The sequence below is a fragment of the Marmota monax genome, unplaced genomic scaffold (assembly GCF_021218885.2).
Source record: "Marmota monax isolate L192 unplaced genomic scaffold, Marmota_monax_Labrador192_F-V1.1 WCK01_AAM20220418_F8-fsc00141, whole genome shotgun sequence".
Classification (NCBI taxonomy): Eukaryota; Metazoa; Chordata; class Mammalia; order Rodentia; family Sciuridae; genus Marmota; species Marmota monax.
In genome coordinates this window covers 207,964-227,997 of record NW_026692981.1, presented here as the reverse complement: position 1 = coordinate 227,997, position 20,034 = coordinate 207,964, and the positions used below count along the sequence as shown (strand labels likewise).

The window sequence follows — 20,034 nt, the reverse complement described above, 5'->3', positions numbered from 1 at the left end:
TCTGGGAATCTGCAGCCAATATACTTCTCACAATTAACGCTTAGATTCTGATTATATGAAGCACTTGTTCAGGGGACAGTGATTAGTTGCAGTTATAAGTACATGGATATTCTCTGAAAACACTCTGTGGTAAACTACAGTAGTCTGGTAATATTTTCTGAACTTTGAGCATGCATGCTTTCAACTTCCCATATAGGAATTCATTTTTGCTATAGTAATGGCACACAAAAATGAATAATCAATAATGCCAGATTATTTTTGTTCATGCTAAGAGGTAGATAGCAATGCTATTCACTAAAACAGGGTCAATCTGGGGTATGTATGTCTTATGACTTTCTTGGCTGAGAAATCTAGAAAGTAGATGAATATGCATGTATGAATTCAGGAAAAAATTTTGGGATGGACAAAAAGATTTGGAAGTCATTATTATATAAAAAGTATTTAAAACTAAAGGAGTGACCTACAAAATTCCTATTGGCCGGTCTCTTATAACCTTTGTCATACTGTCAATATTGAAAATCGTATTAGGTTTCTTCAGCAAAGCCAAGTCTTTGGTGATGGGCATTTGCTGCTGGATCCCCCATAATTTCCTCTAATTTCCAATTTCCCTTTCCCTCATATCACACATTACCTTCCACAGATACTATTCCTCTGTTCTCCTAATTACCTATGCTTTGGTTATTTTAGCTATAATATCTTCATTATTTGTTCTGCTTCTTCTCAGTAAAATTGTCTCTTTAGGACAGAAACAACTTTTTAAAAAGAATAGCCAAACTAGAATTTAATAAAAAGAAAAGTAGTCCTTACATCTGAATTTTCCAAGATGGAAAAACTGGTAAATGGCATAAATGTTCGAATAATTTTTAAGGCTCCAGAATAAAAGAAACTCACTATGCCTGTATAGACATATGGAAAACAATGAGAATCTTTGACCTCATTACTCTTAAAATGGCCATTGGCTTTTGGTGGGATATATGGATATACACATAGGTGGATGTTATGTATAGGGATATATAAATATATATGTATATATATATATATTACATATATTTTAATTTTTTTCCAACTTAGGATATCCACCCATTAGCGCTCCTGGAATAACAGCATTCAGTAGCATAATTATTATTACAACAGAGTTTGGGCTTCTATACCTGGCCAGCTATTTAGTCTGCTTAGTGTACTGAGAAGGTATTTAACTCATTTAACCATAACAATGTTTGTGAGGGGTCTATGAGAATACACAGGTACAAAAAGGTAAACTAGAAATATACAGAATAGAACTGGAAAATATCAGTATGCTTCTTACACAACTTTAAAGGTATTTTGTAAAACAAAACCTACATGTGAAACACACCTACACGGGACTATTAGTTTTAAATTCTTGCAACTTCAATAGTTGAGGGTAAAAAAGATTGGCTAAAATAACTTATGCCTGAGTACTATTACATTAAAGGAAACTTAAGTTAGAGGTTGAGGCAGGAGGACAAACTCAAGGCCAGTCAACTTAAAGACATGCAGTCTCAAAAAGGGATGGGGATGTCAGTGGCCAAGTGCCCCTGGGCTCAATTCCCAGTACCAAAAATAATAAATCTAAAGACTATCTGATTAATCAACTGCAGCTTTTTGCTTGCGTCTCTAAACATTTCCTAAGCATCAGGGGTAACCATCCTTCTGGTGCATAAAAGATCACCTACTGAAAGAATGGGTTTATTTCCAATTAAATGTTCTTGTGAAGAACTTCACACCGTAGAGCACAAGTCAACAAATACCCATGTCCCTCATAGCTCCCAGCTGAAAATTATGGTAAGGAAAGGGGTTGCGCACACTGGACGTCTTACCGCTCAAAAACACAGTATTAACGACATCTAAGAGACGTTAACGCTTACTTAGTGTCACCCTTTTCATGACTTGTGTAAGTGGCTCTGAAAAGAGCCTTTTTAAGCACTTGCAAATCTGGAGCTCACTTAGTTTTGTGGTGGGTCTAGGTCTTCTTGGGCAACAGCACCGCCTGGATGTTGGGCAAGACACCGCCCTGCGCGATGGTGACTTTGCCCAGCAGCTTGTTGAGCTCCTCGTCGTTGCGGATGGCCAGCTGCAGGTGGCGCGGGATGATGCGCGTCTTCTTGTTGTCGCGGGCCGCGTTGCCAGCCAGCTCCAGGATCTCGGCCGTCAGGTACTCGAGCACCGCCGCCAGGTAGACGGGCGCGCCGGCCCCGACCCGCTCGGCATAGTTGCCCTTGCGCAGAAGGCGGTGGACTCGCCCTACCGGGAACTGCAGGCCGGCGCGGGAGGAGCGCGTCTTGGCCTTGGCGCGAGCCTTGCCACCCTGCTTGCCGCGTCCAGACATACTCACAGACGAACCGCCGGGAGCCTCTAAAGCTGAAAGGCAAGTGGGAGGACGCAGTGTTTATAGTCTCCTCTGGGCGCGAAAACGAAGCTGTACGATTGGTTGGGTTTCATTTTCATTCTGACCAATGGAACGCACTTTTGCGAGACGCGGACTTTGATTGGACAAAACTGTCACCTGACGTCAGGCCAAGTTAACCACCAATCACCACAGACCTCTACTACTCCTCATTTACATAACGTTCTATACTTAAAGAGGCGCCGGTTGTGAACTCCTCACTTTCGCCAGTTGGTTCTCGCCATGCCTGAGCCAGCCAAGTCCGCTCCTGCCCCGAAGAAGGGCTCCAAGAAGGCGGTGACCAAGGCGCAGAAGAAGGACGGCAAGAAGCGCAAGCGCAGCCGCAAGGAGAGCTACTCCGTCTACGTGTACAAGGTGCTCAAGCAGGTGCACCCCGACACCGGCATCTCGTCCAAGGCCATGGGCATCATGAACTCGTTCGTGAACGACATCTTCGAGCGCATCGCGGGCGAGGCCTCGCGCCTGGCGCACTACAACAAGCGCTCGACCATCACGTCCCGGGAGATCCAGACGGCCGTGCGCCTGCTGCTGCCCGGGGAGCTGGCCAAGCACGCCGTGTCCGAGGGCACCAAGGCGGTCACCAAGTACACCAGCTCCAAGTAAATGGTCCTGAGGCTGCGTTGACTAACCCAAAGGCTCTTTTCAGAGCCACCCACGTTTTCTCAAAAAGAGCCAATTCGCTGTGTGTGTGGTTTTTTTTTTTTTTTTTTTTTTTAGGTAGAAATGTTTTCTAATCCTGTTGGAATTGTCTCTTTGTATCTGCTGCTGATTCTTATATCTCGCACTTCTCTATAAAGAGACCATCTAACCATCCTTTACTCGTATGTATTTGCTATGCAAACTGGTTTTAAGTGCCTAATTTGTACCAAGCAAAGTTCCTGCAATGGGGAAGTCCAAATGGAATCTTGGAAAAAATGGGAATGTAGGCTCTAAACTGGGCAAGAAGCAAAGTAGACCCTGCTTCAAGTGATAAGAACCCGTGCAGTCCGGAGGAGGAGCTGCTCAAGGCAGGGATCTGAGCAGAGTAGAATGGAGGAATCCTTTAGAGTTAGTTGCTGGTGTCAGGAGTGGTTGGGGATAAATGTGGCAGGATCTGCCAGAGAGGCCTTTAAGATCCTGAGGGGTTCTGTTCAGCAGCAAGATTAGAAATAAGGCAGTTGGGGACAAACCTGAATGGCATGTAGATTTCATCTTTGTTGAAATGCAGAATTTCACCAGGACTGCGGCAAGTTTGGCCTCTTAGTCCCTGGAACCTTCCTTATCACAAAACATAGTCAAGAAAAAGCTTGCAGAAGGAGGATTGGGGGAAAAGACAATTTACTGTGTTCATTCCTACTAGAAATATTTATTACTCATCCACTATGAGCCAGGCATTGTTAGAAATCCTATCAATATGGCAGTGAGTAGAATATTAAATTGAGCCACACACAACATTTGACTGCTTTTGACCCTCAGAGAAGACACTCATGTTTCAGCCTATCAACAAAGTGCCTGAATGCAGTGAGTACTACAAGTTAGGCTCCTCAGACCTCAGGCTTCTAGAGTATGCATCTTCTGGCTGATGTACATCCCTTGGTTGATAGAGCAATTTGTGTAGCCAACTAGTATTTTCTAGGGATAATAATGAACCTATTGACCTATTTAACATTTATTGATGGCTTGTTAACTGTAAGTTATACTCAAATTATTTTGTTTTAATTCACTTCATTGTCTCAACAGTCTTAAATAGGCTCTGCTATTAATCCCACTTTATAGCTGAAAAGATAGAGGGTCAGCAAGTTATCTGAGGACTAAACTTAATGAAGCTTGAAGTGAGACTAAAGGGAAGCTTCAGTTTGTGAATTCAGCTCACCATCCTGCAGCCGCCTTGAGTCGACTGCCCCAGAGGAATGCCAGTCAGTTTTTCCTGCATAGTTTTCCAGAAAACTATAAGTAAACCAAAGCTTTGCAGTGGTGTGTGGAACCTTACAACGTGACCCTGCCCAAGGAATGTACACAACTCTTCCATATTAACTCGAGACTTGCCAGTTGCAGTCCAGCCAGAATGAAGTTGCTTTTGTCTTAATTCACCTAAATACTCTCCTTCAGACCTAAACTGCAGGGATCCTTGCTGCTGTCCAGAACCATGCTTCTGTCAATAACTCCTCAAAAAGTTGCACTCTAGTTCCTGTCCTACAATAAACGGCTCCCACTCCCACTGTATCAACGTACACAAGTTGTTTCTCACCCCCCGGTTATTTTGCAGCCAGCCGGCTTTCGACACAGTCCTGGATCTGTCTAACTCTCCTGTTCTTACTCTTCTGACTCTTTAATCTCATGGCACCGGGGGGCTGATCTCAGGCACAAGGACTGAGTTGTTCTGGAACACTGAGGCAGCTCAGGGGACAATGAGGAAGGAAAATGGGAATGGGCCACATTTCTGGAGCCTCACATTTAGAAGCTCCTCATACATGAAATCCTAAACTCACAAGCTTCTTGAGTAGAAGTGATAGATAATAGAAGTGAGCAATGGGAGCAGGATGTTGACATAATTCTTGAGTCTGAATTACTGTGCTGATCCCCCACATGCTTTCTTTTAAAGGGCAGTTTACCTGCGGCCTTGTCCTGGCTTAAGTAAATAGGCTATGCTACATTCTCAGCAAAAATCTGTTATCTGCAGAAGAAATTCATGAGCTTTACGTCGACCAAAGATTCCGGGGCTCAAAGACGCAGGGCCTCATTGGCTTGGCCTCTTCTCAGTCCCGGGAACCTTCCTTATTACCTTTAAAGGGACCGAGGCTTCCGGGGTCTGACATCTGCGTTTCCGGATTTAAGAACTGGAAGGCTTTCCAAATTCAGCCTGTTTCAAACTCCTTAAAAATTCCCGGTTCTGTGGAACGTACGCCTTCTTCGGAGGAGGAGATCCAGTACACGTATTTTTCTTATTTTTGTTTTCCCAAATAAATTCCGCCTACTACTATGTGCGTCCCACTCGCGATTCTTTCTTGCTAGATTGCAAAGAACAGGCGGTCTTTAGGACCCTGCGCCCGTCTTGTCTTCCCGGTCAGTCCCCCGCAAACGCTTTCTGCCAGGCTTGGGCAGCTCCCGCCGCTCGGGGACTCCGCGCACTTGGCGAGGTGAGCGAGGACCTCCCCAGCTGCTTGGGCTCCGCGGGGATGCGGGCGGCTAGCCCTGTAAAGCAAGGACAGCATGCAAAATGCCAAGGCCAAGAACAGACCTACGAGGAAGAGAATATTGCACACGGTGAGAAATCAAGACGTGCATCGTCCCTCGGTCTTTAACACGGGCTCTCAGGTGAGCCCTGAGTAGAGCAAGGACAGGGCTCAGGAAGACTTGAGCACGCTTGGGCGAAGCTGTGACGCTAAGTCTCAGTCAGAGTTGGGCTTGACCGAGCAGGACAGTCACAGAACTCTGATCCAAATAACATTATGTTCAAATCAAACCGCAGTGCTAAACTAGTTTATTCCATTGTTCCCTCTTTAAATGTCCTTTGGATCTTTATGGTTAGAAATAATGAGTCAACTTCTGAGAAATCTGTGTTCTAATAAACCAGAGTAGGAGTGTTTGCATTGCTACTAGAGGTATTTATACCAATTCCTTGCATTAATTGCATTGTTCCTATGCCTCAATGAAGACACCATACCTGCTGTTTAACACTCATGGTCAAAGTGCTCCTGACTTTTTTTTTTCAATGGAGGAGAGATAGGAGAGAATTCACCTTGGGAACCCGGCCCAATGTAACAATTTAGAAAATTTGCACAATGGATCAATTTTAACAGGTAGCTATTATTCAGCTGTAATGGTTGAATTTTATTATGATGAAAATGTAAGACGGTGGTGTAAGATGAAAGTGGAAAAAGCAGCTTGAGTTGGATGGGCTGAAGTAGCTTGCAGGACATGTGGAAGCTTTTCAAAGCCACTGGTGCCAGCGGCCAGACCAACTGGACCAGGTCATGTTCTATGTTCATTAGCCTTGCATTGAACTCAAATGTCACAGCTGATTTTTCTGAAGCATGATCCTTTTCCTTGGTTTGCCACTTTTCTAAAAACATGTTGTTCTCTGTTTAACATGCTGTGTAAACTAGAGCTCTAGTTCACCTTTCTGAACTAAGGATTTCTGGGAGACGTATGCCAAACACCATTAGCAGGTCAACGGACTTGTTTGGCTTTTGATACTCTCTCCTTCCCTTTCTTCTCTGCATTGCTCTTCTCTTTTCAGCTCCAACTAAGAATTCAAAAGGGCAGAGAGAAAATAATTTTTCTTCTCCTCCGTGAGGCATACAGACAAACCAGGTGTTTCTAACAAAGGTAATGACAGACTTGGGAAAGCAATCTCCTTCTTAGGTGGCTTCTTGGTTTCGTAACTCCTCTCTCATCTTTCGTCTGCTTACTGAGACTTGACTTTAACCACATGTGCGTGTGTATCTTCTGTTTGAGGTGGTGGTGATGTTTGAAGGTAGAAAACAGGAGAGTAAGCTTCAAGGAGGATCTTAATGTGACTGTTTCCTATTTTAGCTGTAAGATACTATTTAGAAATTGTTTCAAAACAAAATTCTGGGTAAAGATGTATTCAAATATAGTAGGAACTTAAAGAAAATAAATTATTGTAATAAACACTTTATATAGGCTAATAATACAAATAAATGTTAATTAAAGTATACACATAAAAAGTCAACAGGTAACTGAATATCAAAACTGAATATCAAAAGAGCAGATGCTAACAATAGATTTTTTTAGCTATTATGTGACTAGTAAGATCTTATGAGCTAGTCTAATCATTTCACTTGATTATCTCCATTAATTTTTAGTGTCCTCTGGAGCAAATGCTATTGTCTTCACACTCACAAAGATGAGGGAATGAATTAAGGCAAAATAAGAAGTAACTGCACCAAAGCCAGGGTTCAAGTCTAGGCTTGTCTGATGGTAGAATGAACTATTTACTATTCCCTGGTCATAACTACACCAAAAACCTGAAAAAGAAGTAGTTAACATTCTTACATTGTGTCAGGATTTGCGAAGATTTCTTTTAGAGTTAGAAGAACTGCACAATAGATCTGTGAGGGAAGGAGCACTTTCCACCCTCCAAGTGTGGATGAACTATAAGGAGAGGCCTATACATTTACTACATGCACGGGGCACCACGTGAAGGAAAGATGAACATCTGAGGCCCTGTTAGTCTAGAAGTTTATGCCCTCCTCATAATAGGGAGGGAAAAGCAAATTGTTTTGGGGGAAGATGAAGGGCCCTCAGGAGAACAGGTGAGGTCCTGTGGCAAGGTCTGTCTGCATGCTGGTGACGTTCAGTCTCTTCTAGGATACAGCTCATCACTACTTGATGAGATTCCTGGAAGAGAATTCCTCACGATTTCTTTCTCTATTTTTAGATAAGGGGAATTCAGAGAAAGCCCCTTGCTGTATTTGCTGTTCCTCACATGCCTTCAATTTGATGTGCAAATGAACATATTTTGGGTTGGCACTCAGCAAACACCTGCATCCCAATAGATGTTGAAAAATAACAAATATGTGAAGAGATGAATATTTTCATAGATATATATATCAGTGCTAGGGTTACCTTTAAACTGTGATTTTTAGTTTAGTTTAGTTTTTTTTTTTTTTTTCCAGTGTGTCTAATCTGTATCTTCTGAATTTTTAACCATGTACATGAATTGCTTGGTAGTTAGTCCTACCAACTGCTGTACTGCAATTCATTTGTGGCACTAAGAGGCTGGAGACGACCAATTGAGGGGCGCAGGTTGAAGAGCATGTTTCCAATAAGACTGGCTGTCTTTACTTTCAGACACTAGCTGCAAGTATGGCTACTAGGCCCCTTGTCCTTCCAAGTACTTGTCATCAAATTCAGGGTCTCCCACAACCCCTTCAGGCTCTATAATTTGGAAAAATGACATAGAATACAGTAAAAGTCTGCCCTTTTGATTACACTCTATCATAAAATGATTCCAATTGAGGTCAGTAAAATGAAACACACAGGACAAAGCCTGGAAATTCCCTGAAAGCAGCACTTCTGTGCCCTTCCCATGCAGATTCTGGAAATCATCTCCTGTAGGTTCAGGAAGTCACCTTCCCAGCACATCTATGTATGCACCAAGCTGTAAGCTCACTGCCTTGATGTCCAGGGATTTATGGGCTGAATTACATGGACATGACTGAAACATTCTGTGATTGAACTTAATTCCTAGACTCCCTGAACGGTGGGGCTGACTTTCATCCTCCTATGGCTGGTCTTGCTGCTGGGTGACCAGGCCCCATCCTGGGTCATCTCACTTCTTTATACAAATCCAAAGTGTTTCCAAACGACACAGATAAAACACAGAGATATGACTTAACCTCCTCATGCCCTTCTATGTAAGTGCTAGCCATGAAGAAAGTCTCTGACCTTCCTTGCCTGGTGGTAGACAAAACCACCTTTCTGGAGCAGTCCTGCCCTACACCTGGGAGGAGGAATGCCAGGAGAGGCCAAGACAAATGGACAGGAGTTGCTGGGTTCCTCTCAGCCTGTTGCCATTAAACCAGAACCTTTTGCACATTTTCACTTCTATACAACTAGTGTTCATCAAATCCAAGCCTAAAAGGAGACAGTTTTCTCTTGATCTTTGTTTCTGAAGGCTACTACGTCATGTAAAATTTCGATTAAATAAATAATTTACAGTTTTCTTTTGTTAGCCTGTCTTTTGTTATAGGAGTCTGAGGAAAGGGATCACAGCTTTCTATCCCTGCAGCCACTCTTTCTGCTTCAATTTATTAATAAACGCTGATCACATTATTAATAAATTATGATCAAAATGCTAAAGAGATTTCATTTATGTTTACTTAAACTTGCATTTAGTTAACAATGTTTCAAACACTTTTCAATGGAAATGGAATAGAAAGTACATCAATTTTTCCTAGTAAAGAAGTTTATATATATATATATATATATATATATATATATATAGAGAGAGAGAGAGAGAGAGAGAGAGAGAGAGAGAGAGAATTTTTTAATATTTATTTATTTTAGTTTTCGGTGGACACAACATCTTTATTTTATTTTTATGGGGTGTTGAGGATGGAACCCAGCGCCCCGTGCATGCCAGGCGAAGGCGTTACAGCTTGAGCCACATCCCCAGCCCAAGAAGTTAATATATTAAAGAATATTTCATCACTTGAAAACAATAAATTGGGCTAAGGGCTAAGTGGCCAATTGATTAACCTGACTCAATCATCTACATCAAAAATAAATTCTGAGTATAATAGATTGAAAAAAATCATACTAGATCTGGAGTGTAGCCCAGTGATAGACCCCTCATGCACATGGTCAACACTTCACCTACAAAAATCACAACAGCCAGTGAGGGTACACTTATAAAGTCACTCACTGCTATTACCAGTGAGGATTGAAAAGCTTTCTGAGGGTGAGGTAGCAATATTAATCAAATACTTTTAAAGCTGCACCCTCTGTGACAAAACATTTCAACAGAAGCCATCCCCAGAAAATATCAAAATTTTCTTTATAGAAAATTGAAAAAGCATATTATTGTTAAATACTAGACATTTGTTAAAATGAATCAGAAAATTTTTATGATGGACTATTAAGGAGACTTAGTGACTTTTAACATTTTTCCTGAGGCTGATTTTCAAAAATCAAATTGTAAATAATCTCTTTGGCAAGGAAGACTGGCTAAATTATGTAATAGATTAGAATTTCAATAGTAATTGCACGTGGTAAAAGTGGTAGGTCATAAGTGGGTAAAAGATGAATTATTTAAAAAAAAATCAGATTGCTAGTGAATTGGTGAGACTGTCTTCTGAACTCACGAAAAGGTCTGACTCGAAAATCACTTTTGGATTCTCTCAACGGAGACTGATTAAAATGCAATCAGCCTAAGGAAGTTGCAAGCGCCCGGTGTGGCGCTGTCTGCAGGCGGCGTCTTGGATCTGTGAGCCGCAGGGTGGGTTCTATGCGGCGGGACCCCGCAGGGTACCCAACTGCACGCCTGCTTTCCACAGGGTGTTGTTTTGCGTCCAAAAGCAGCTTTATAAAGCTTGAAGGCGGGGCGAAGAAAGTTCCCCGGCAAACATCGGACCAGGAAGTAAGAACTCGCGTTTTCTCCCCTCCCCCTCCCGTCTTGCCGCCTCCTTCCCGTGGTTCTCAGCTTGGTCCGCCGGAGAGGTATAAAGGCCAGCCTCCAGGGCTAGCGTTGTTCTCGTGGCTTTTGGTTTAAGCTTGTAGTTGCCATGTCTGGTCGCGGCAAGGGCGGAAAGGGTCTGGGCAAAGGCGGCGCCAAGCGCCACCGCAAGGTGCTGCGCGACAACATCCAGGGCATCACCAAGCCCGCCATCCGCCGCCTGGCCCGCCGTGGCGGCGTCAAGCGCATCTCCGGGCTCATCTACGAGGAGACCCGCGGCGTGCTCAAGGTGTTCCTGGAGAACGTGATCCGCGACGCCGTCACCTACACGGAGCACGCCAAGCGCAAGACGGTCACGGCCATGGACGTGGTCTACGCGCTCAAGCGCCAGGGCCGCACCCTCTACGGCTTCGGCGGCTGAGCGTCCTGGTGCTGCCATCGCCTGCTTTCCCCAACTAAAGGCCCTTTTCAGGGCCGCCCACTCCCGCGGAGGGGCCGCAGCACCGACAAGTTCGCCTAAACTCGGGGGCCCACCCCGGCCCGCGACTGGGCCTGGTGCCCGCGACCCCGGGTTAAGGTGAAGCGGATCCTCCCTAAGCACTGGGGCTTCGGGGTTCCTGTTAGGAGACTCCAAGACCCCCCTTGCATTTTCTTCTGCTACACGAGGGGTGGATGCTGTTAATGGTCTCACTCAACCTTTTTCTCTAAGATCATCGGTAGGTTGAAGGGATTTGAAAGCTAAGTGGTTCTGAGACCAATGTTAAGAATGGGAAGCCATCAAAGGGTTGCAACAAAGTTCACACAAACACGAGGTCACATTTGAGAAGTGTTAAGATATAAGGTGCCCTTGCCTCACCAAGGCAACCTTTAAGACAAAAGGAGGCAGCTCTGAGTTATACCATTATAAACATTATTTTGTAACCCCTTTAGCTGATGCCTGTGATAGGCTTCACATTCTGGATTAATGCTTATTTAATGAAACTTTATTGTATTTGGATTTTTCTGGACTGGTGGTTTTGTTTGTATGGTATTTTCCTTACATATGGCAAGTTTTGTTTTGTTTTAAACCTACTTGTGATAATTTCCATTGATTTGTTGAATGATTTTGATTTGATCAGTGCTAAAGAGAAACTATATTATATTGCACATACTTTAAGTGTTCTTTTTATATTTAACATTTTAAAATCTGGCTTAGAAATCTGACTTGTGCTTATTGCCTGATGTAGTGAAGCATCATGTAACACATGTAACAACAGCCTTTTCCAAATCAAGGGCCAGCTTTTGACATGTAGCCACTGCATTATTTATATATGAAATATTTTAGGAGGTGCCTAAGGGACCATAAGTTGTACATATTGTTTCCTAATATTACAAGAGTTTATAGAAGTCAAGAAAGGAAATTTTGTCTCTTAACCAGATAAAATGTCATTAATATTGTTTACCAATTATGCTTTTTAAAAAAAGATTAGCACAAAGGTGGTAATACATTGGCCTTACATCAATTGGTTTTGCTCCTAGGTATACATACTTTTGGTGTTATACAATAGGAAATATTTTTATGGGATAAATCAAAAGGCCTGGAAGTGTGGGTCCCCATTATTAACAGTATGATACCTAAATAAATAATTTCATCCTTTTGCCTACTGTTGTTGAGTGATATACTGAACAAGACATAATCTCCATCATCTACATACACTTATCCAAAGCTTCCTACTACAAATTACAGATCTGAGATTGAGTTTTCAAGAAGTATCAAAAGAAAAGCCTACAGATACCGTTCAGACTAAAGTTGAGGACTGATTTAAGATTTTCAGGACACAATAGAAGCATAATGCTTCACCCAAGATCAACAAGGCTAGAATTATTTAGTTAGGAGTGAAATTACTGATTTTATTGTGGCTAAAATTCCTTTACTAATTTCTTCCTAACTTAATTTTAGTTGCTATCTTTTTCAATTTCCAGTTTCAGGAAAATATTGAACATCTTCTGATATATTGTTAGGAATACTTAAGAATGTCTTTGTAGGAAATATACGACACATATGGACTGGACTTGTTTAGAAAACAACAGAGGAGAGATTGGATGTTATACAAAATAATTTTACTATGCCCCAGTACTTCTCATAGGGATGTAGTTACTGACAGAGGACTCACTCTTTCTTAAAACAAGCAGTCTTTTATCTCTTCACAACTCTATCATGAAAACAGACCAAGTAGGACAAATGATTAGATTCAAATACCATATTATGAAAATACTTGTTTAAGGGTTGGATCACAATTGCTAGAATTCATGGTCTTGGTTTCCTGACATTTGAAAATATGGCTCTACTGTAGTTTTACTTGACAATATTAGTTGTGATGATGAAATTCCCCGCATGTGTTAAGGGTAGAAGATTAGTAAGTACAGCACATGTTCAAATATATTGCAATTAAAAAAGGAAGGGGGGATAAAGAACTGAGAGTAAATGATCAGAAGGCAGTACTTCTACAGGATACACCTGGATGTTAAACATGCTGGAGATTCCAAGTGCCTCAATTCAGCTGCCCACTGGCAATACCCAGTCTGGCCCATGTGGCCTGTGCCCAGGTAGCAAGCAAAATGCATGGTTCTCTAGCTTGTGTTGAGCACCAGCTGTGGCCAGGCATATTTTGTCTCTCTTCTTCAATACAGTAGGTCCCTGTCATGGACCAGGGTACCTTCCACCTTGCCTGAACCTGGACTCTGTTCTTAATAGCTCCACCATCACTGACAATGGCTGATGCATCTGTGAGAGAGATGAAACACATGAGCACTCTCCAGCCCTCTGTGCCGCTGCTGTGGCCCACCTGCTCCATTCTCGTCTTGTTGTTGACTTTCCTGAGCTGCAGGGCATATGACTCCATATGCCATCTATCCCCAGCCTTTTAATTTGGCTGTAGTCTTTTTGTACCATGGGAGAGTTCATCTGGTAATGTATTTGGAGACTACCCTGGCCTCAAGATCACTCCTACAGGATAAAAGTGGAAGCAAGAAAACATTAAGGAGACTAAGGCCACAGAGGAGATAGTCCCTCACAGATGGAGGTCTTGAGAGATGGTAATTTCTGTGTATTTTTTGAAAGAGAAAAGAAGAAGCTTCTTGAAAAAATTGAATGAAAATGTAAAAACAGACACAGGTGAAATTATTATCAACCAAATGGGGTGATTTCTAAATATAAGACTTGGCAGGGGAATATGAGATGTTCCATTTTACATATATCACCCTTAGTTTATGAAGTATGCATGTGAGGAAAGAAAGCAGAGTTGAATATATGTATGGAGGAGGGAAACCTGGGTTGGAGATGTAGAAGTGGAAATCTTTGATGTACAGATGGAGTTTAAGGTTCTGGTAGATGAGATCTCCAAGGGAGTGAGTTCAGACAGAAAAGTCCTAAAATCAGCCCTGTGCTGCTGTCTGTTGAGGGGCTGGGGAGAAGATATGGCCTAGCAGTAGATACAGAACCATTGGGTGGGTAGGGCTAGGGGGGTGGGGATGAGTTGGGGTTCAAGTGAAGGAAGTACAGAAGAGAGACATTGTCAGTCCAGTGTGTCAGTATTTTCAATAGCCAAGTAAAATGAAGACGGAGTGCTGATAATTGGCCACTAGATATAGCAAAGTGAAGATCTTAAAAACCAGTTAGTTTGTCTTCTAGCAAAAGTAGCACCATGGGGGCAGAGGGATTTCTTTCTTTTCTTTTCTTTTTATTTTCTCCTTGTATCACTGTGCCAAGTAAGGGTTTGAAACAGTAGTTATTCAAGGAACTTATTGAATGAAGGTTTGAACTAATTTCCTAATGCCCATTGAGACCTCTGTCAGTAATATGAGATGCTGGGCCAGGGCAGAGTACTAAACAGGCAGCAACACTAGCAAACCCAGTGGAGTAACAAAAGACTATAGTTCCTTTTGGCGTGGGTATCACAGTGCAGCTGGAGAGGAAAGCCCAGTCTCCTCATTTCTGCTGTCTTGGTTCTAACTGCTGGACATAGCAAATGCTTATAGCAAGGTCTGCTCTGTGTAGGTGTCTGGTCAATTCCCTAGCAATTCGCTAATCAGACACATTTTTTTTTTTTAAATAATTATTTTCCACACTAAACATATATTTACCTCTTCCCTACACTTGAAACCAATAACTGCAATTTTTATTCTTTTTTAATATATCAAATTTAAAATCTCTAACTGTATTAACTGACTTACCAGATAATGTAGGCCCCCAGAATAAAAGGAATAAGACTTTGGGGTTCCTGGGGGACAGTGGGGACAAAGGGAAGCTGAAGGGAAGAGTATGGGGCATGAAAGTCACCTTGTTATACAGATGAGTCTCTCAGGTTACAAAATCATTTCTGTGTGTTTTTTGGTCCAAGTGACTTTGCTAGTGAAAATTTCCTTTATAAGTGTGAGTCTCCCTTACAAAAGGGAAATATATATTTTATGCAGTCGAGGGTGAAGGAGATTTTTCTGTGTTGGCTGCTTCTCAGTTCTCTTCAGCTGAAAATAATCAAAATACTAAAACTGCTTATTTGGGGTGATATGTTCTGAGCCTCTTCAGTCACAACAGCTGAAACTGTAAAGGGAAGGTGATCACTTTCAATGTCCCACTGCCAGTCCCTCTTTATACAGACCCCATTCAGACACTGCCATCATATCAGTAAAGCTATTGCTTTCATGTAAGTAATTGAAATGTTAAGCATAATCAATAAAAATCTGGAATAACAGATAATTATAATTTTGGAGCCATCAAAAATAGCCTCAAGGGAAAAAGGGTTAGAAAAGCATTGTTAGGGAGGCTCAGGCATGTGCACGTATTATTAGGAGCTCTGATACTCTAGTTCTCTCCCCTTTTCAGGAGTCCTTGTATCTCTCCAAAACACTGGTCCCCCTAAGCACTTGCACTTCTTCCTTGCTCCATGAGGTACTTAGTATTTATTACCATCAGTATCATTTATGTAAATTTGAGATTGATGGGTTGGAGGTGTTAGACCAGGATGCAAAGACCACTAACTCCAATTAAAACCAAATTAAAGCAAGCTTATTATTTCCACCAGCCGAGCTGCCTCTCCCACCCCAAACTGCGGCAACAAGACAGCAGCCCAGCTTTATAGCCCAGAAAGTTACACAAAGGGGGTTTACAGGACACTAACACGTGCCCAAGGATAAAAGGGACGCTCATCACAGGATCCTTAATTTGCCCCAGATGGGAGTTCAGCCCTGTAGTATGCGGGCACACGGCAACTTTGCATTCGTGGATTCCCATACACCGTGTAAGCGCCAAACACTCTAAACTACTGCAGGCTATCAACTGTTGGAACAATTGTGCATCACAGCTCCTCTGCTTGATCTGGTGGGTGGCTCTGAAAAGAGCCTTTGGTTTTAGGAAGATTAGGTTATAGGGACTTCACTTTCCCTTGGCCTTGTGATGGCTCTCGGTCTTCTTGGGCAGCAGCACCGCCTGGATGTTGGGCAGGACACCGCCCTGCGCGATGGTGACTTTGCCCAGCAGCTTGTTGAGCTCCTCGTCGTTGCGGATGGCCAGCTGCAGGTGGCGCGGGATGATGCGCGTCTTCTTGTTGTCGCGGGCCGCGTTGCCAGCCAGCTCCAGGATCTCGGCCGTCAGGTACTCGAGCACCGCCGCCAGGTAGACGGGCGCGCCGGCCCCGACCCGCTCGGCATAGTTGCCCTTGCGCAGAAGGCGGTGGACTCGCCCTACCGGGAACTGCAGGCCGGCGCGGGAGGAGCGCGTCTTGGCCTTGGCGCGAGCCTTGCCACCCTGCTTACCGCGTCCAGACATACTGAAGTGACTTTGGAAGTCGCTGCAATCTAACCTGAACTAGCCAGAGCTGGCTACTTATAGTCATTCCCGGGCGCGAAAATGACACTCTGCCATTGGCTCCAATTACACTTTCACTTTAACCAATGGTATGATGGCTGTGAAATATACTTAGTTTGATTGGATAAAGTTAGTAGATGACGTTTCTAGAGTCACCACTAATTAGGGACTCAACTTTGCCCCAGAACCTTCCAAAGGAGACGCAGTTAAGTCGTACACTTTTTGTTCCTGTTGTACTTTTCGGCAGCTCCTCTCCACCATGCCAGAGCCCTCTAAGTCCGCTCCTGCCCCGAAGAAGGGCTCCAAGAAGGCGGTGACCAAGGCGCAGAAGAAGGACGGCAAGAAGCGCAAGCGCAGCCGCAAGGAGAGCTACTCGGTGTACGTGTACAAGGTGCTCAAGCAGGTGCACCCCGACACCGGCATCTCGTCCAAGGCCATGGGCATCATGAACTCGTTCGTGAACGACATCTTCGAGCGCATCGCGGGCGAGGCCTCGCGCCTGGCGCACTACAACAAGCGCTCGACCATCACGTCCCGGGAGATCCAGACGGCCGTGCGCCTGCTGCTGCCCGGGGAGCTGGCCAAGCACGCCGTGTCGGAGGGCACCAAGGCGGTCACCAAGTACACCAGCGCCAAGTGAGTTCGCACACCGCGGAGCGGTAGCCTCAGCCCACACCACAAAGGCTCTTTTAAGAGCCACTCCCTCCTCCAAAGAGAACTGGCACTCGCATATTTTATCGTGCACATTTATTTGTTGCACAAAATAGTTTCTATGTTTCATACGTCTTGTTTGAAAGTACTTTGCAATTCACGAGCATATAAAGAAGGTTACTTTTTTCTTCCCCAAAAATAGCCCACTCTGTAAGTGCGTGTACCTGGCGAAATTTAGTTAGACACTGCATAATCTACCAGTGTCCCTTATTAATGGGGCACTAGACATCAAGACATGGAGAGTACTCATTTAAGATTTTTCTTTTGAAAGCGATGCTGTTTCTCCCCTATTTGAATTTGCCAAATGTTAGGAAAGAAAAGCAAAAGCCAGAACCCCATTCGTGAATCCTACGCGTCAATCAGGGCTGAGTTGGTTCAATAGCCAATCCAGACGCTGCGCGGGCAATTTGAAAATTAGCTACCGGTTTCTTTGACTAGTTGGGAGACTGAGGCGGGGCTGTTGGTGGGGGACCTTTACCAGTCAACCCATCCTTTACTTTGTGGAATTCACTCTCTAGGACAAGTTGGTTCCTGCTCTCCTTTCTTGGTGTGGTCCACATGATGCTTTCTTTCTCTGTCACTCTCACTTCATATGTCTCTACTAAGTGGAATAAATTTGAAAAGGAAAGGAGAAAGAAGAGCCGTTCCACTATCCCTCAACCCAGACTGCCTCTGGACAGTTTTATTTGCCGAAAGTTTAATGATAACTTTTATTCAGTTAGTGTACTCCAGTAACTTAACTAATTGATTTATGGGTGTTTAAGTGAGAATATTCTGCGCACGTGCAACAGGAAACATACAAGAATAGAGCAACAATATTAACAGCGAGCTCGTGTTTACGGTAAAAAGGATAAACTCTAAGATTGAGGTATGTTCACAGGATGCTTATCATACAGAGGAACGTCAGTATTAGCTTCATGATAGCATTTTATAAATGTAAAAAAAATGATATCACTTTTTTAGAGGTTAAAAAAAACACCCCAAATTATATAGTGTTTAAGTGTATTTAGAAGCATGTATATGATAATAAACTTTTAAAAGGAGACATTCATAAATACATTTTTAAAAATATCCAGCAGTGGCCCCTGGTAATAAAAACAGGGAAGTGGAATGGGGAAAGCCACAGAGGTAAGGACAAATAGCTGCAAGCATTTTATTTTGGAGGTTAGAAGTTTGGCCTGTGTGTTTGATATAATTTGCTTGCTTTATACGTTACATGTATATTATCTATGTTCCCTTCATGTATCAAATATTGTACTGCAGATAGTGAAAGTAAACATGTAAAAATAACTTCCAAGCCATGTAACTTGTATTCAGAAAAATGTGTAAATGAGAACCCTGTACTTAGTAGTGCTTCTCCAGATTTTATTTCTTTTAGAGAGAAGGAAAGGGAAAAGAAGACTGACAGACCATTAAAAAGGCCCATGGATTCAGTAAGCTCATTCTTTTGGTTAACATTCATTCAGCATCCAACCTCCAGATATCTTTGCTCCTGATTCTGCAGACTTCTAGGAAGTTCTTGGGGGATCCTGGTGGGACTTCAGTTGGTTTCTTCACATTATTTGATGTATTGAATCTGCATGTAGCACAAAACTGGTAGAATTCATGCTTCATGAAATTCAGCTAATGAAATGCTCTTTCCCCTGCTTCAGCAGCTACCTAAATCCCCAGTGAGCCTCCAAAGCTGGCTGTAGTCTGTTTCCCGCTGGAGCCTGGAGAATAAGGCCTGGGTAAAACTAGACTTCCTTTAGTTCCTCCAGCTCTTGTAAACCTCACATCTGCACAGCCTCTCCCAGAATCTCCGTGCCATCTCTCTGTGGTGTCTATGTGCATAGGTATTTTGTATGTCATACATTACAGGTGTGGGTGTGCATCCCTCCATCATTTTGTTAGAACAGGCATTGTACTTTTTTTTTTCAGTTATATATCTTCTCCCACTTCTTACCACCAACATATTTGAGGAGGGTAAATTCACTCTATGTTTATTTAATGATTCTTTATGGCACAGGTGACTTTCAACTTCTGTCAATGTAGTCAGCAGCAAATTGGTCTAACCAGTTATCCAGAATGAGGGAAGCAGCGGATACAATCCAGGAGAGGAAATGAAAATGATTTAGAGGGGTTAAGTTTTCTAAGTATATTCTCTAGCCAGGATGAAGATGACAGAGGCTACTGCTTATTAAAATTACACAGGGAAGTCACAGGCATATATAATAAGTTTTGGTTATCAGGACCTACATGAGAGACTTGGAATTGTCAGAAGGGAAGAAGTCTAGAGGAATGCAGGGGTAGGGTGGCTAAAATCTGTGCAGAATGGAGAAACATACAGAAGGAATTTGTGATCTCTCAAAAGATTTATGTATCAGCATCATTGGTCTCCATTATTTAGAAAGTCAAAATTCTGGAAACACACAAAGAAAGGAACAAACAAACAAATCCCAAATCAAAAGAACTCAAGGGTAGATTTTTGTGTTATTTGCATCTTGGTGACCCCAGTGCCTAACCTTTTGTTGCTGAATAATCTTGATGAATTGATGACATTTCTTACCACCCAGCTTGGGAAACTGATTTCCCCTAACTTAAAATAGGATGTTGCTTCATTGTTTTATTCTGGAATTCATACCTGGTATCTTCAATAATTTATATAAATTGTTTCAAGTATTTTTTTTTTTTTTTTTTTTGTCAATCTTTCCCCCAGTTTCAAAAAATAAAAAGGGCCAGGAATGTAGCTTAGTGGAAGAGGGCCCTGGGTTCAATCCCAGTACTAGGGAGAAAAAAAGAAAAAAGATTTTCCCTGAAGAACAATTTATGGAGCAGAAAAGAGCACTCTCCACCTTTGAAGTAGAAGAGGGAATATGATCTTGAAGGACTTTACCCCAAGTTGTGTCACCACAAGGGGCCCTTATTCAGCCTAGAGGAACTTCATTGGAAAGA

At 42.8% G+C, this 20,034-nt stretch overlaps 5 protein-coding genes across 5 annotated transcripts; 3 read left to right on the top strand and 2 right to left on the bottom strand.

The window, feature by feature from the left end:
• Positions 1–1,633: 1,633 nt before the first annotated feature.
• Positions 1,634–2,383, bottom strand: LOC124097885 (histone H2A type 1-H-like). The gene has a single exon (XM_046452464.2). It carries the CDS (start codon positions 2,345–2,347, stop codon positions 1,982–1,984), a length of 366 nt encoding a protein of 121 aa, XP_046308420.1. The 5' UTR covers positions 2,348–2,383; the 3' UTR covers positions 1,634–1,981.
• A 231-nt stretch (positions 2,384–2,614) lies between these two features.
• Positions 2,615–3,079, top strand: LOC124097876 (histone H2B type 1-C/E/F/G/I). The gene has a single exon (XM_046452454.2). It carries the CDS (start codon positions 2,648–2,650, stop codon positions 3,026–3,028), a length of 381 nt encoding a protein of 126 aa, XP_046308410.1. The 5' UTR covers positions 2,615–2,647; the 3' UTR covers positions 3,029–3,079.
• Positions 3,080–10,624: 7,545 nt separating this feature from the next.
• On the top strand, positions 10,625–11,030 carry LOC124097896 (histone H4). The gene has a single exon (XM_058582004.1). The coding sequence runs from the start codon at positions 10,657–10,659 to the stop codon at positions 10,966–10,968; it is 312 nt and encodes a 103-aa protein (XP_058437987.1). The 5' UTR covers positions 10,625–10,656; the 3' UTR covers positions 10,969–11,030.
• A 4,871-nt stretch (positions 11,031–15,901) lies between these two features.
• On the bottom strand, positions 15,902–16,369 carry LOC124097868 (histone H2A type 1). Its single transcript, XM_046452447.2, has one exon. It carries the CDS (start codon positions 16,348–16,350, stop codon positions 15,958–15,960), a length of 393 nt encoding a protein of 130 aa, XP_046308403.1. The 5' UTR covers positions 16,351–16,369; the 3' UTR covers positions 15,902–15,957.
• Positions 16,370–16,564: 195 nt separating this feature from the next.
• Positions 16,565–19,761, top strand: LOC124097880 (histone H2B type 1-K). Its single transcript, XM_058582001.1, has one exon. The coding sequence runs from the start codon at positions 16,649–16,651 to the stop codon at positions 17,027–17,029; it is 381 nt and encodes a 126-aa protein (XP_058437984.1). The 5' UTR covers positions 16,565–16,648; the 3' UTR covers positions 17,030–19,761.
• Positions 19,762–20,034: the final 273 nt, after the last annotated feature.

Bases quoted from the DNA above. Each gene is read 5' to 3' on its own strand.
- LOC124097885 (XM_046452464.2), bottom strand. From the start codon at position 2,347: ATGTCTGGACGCGGCAAGCAGGGTGGCAAGGCTCGCGCCAAGGCCAAG.
- LOC124097876 (XM_046452454.2), top strand. From the start codon at position 2,648: ATGCCTGAGCCAGCCAAGTCCGCTCCTGCCCCGAAGAAGGGCTCCAAG.
- LOC124097896 (XM_058582004.1), top strand. From the start codon at position 10,657: ATGTCTGGTCGCGGCAAGGGCGGAAAGGGTCTGGGCAAAGGCGGCGCC.
- LOC124097868 (XM_046452447.2), bottom strand. From the start codon at position 16,350: ATGTCTGGACGCGGTAAGCAGGGTGGCAAGGCTCGCGCCAAGGCCAAG.
- LOC124097880 (XM_058582001.1), top strand. From the start codon at position 16,649: ATGCCAGAGCCCTCTAAGTCCGCTCCTGCCCCGAAGAAGGGCTCCAAG.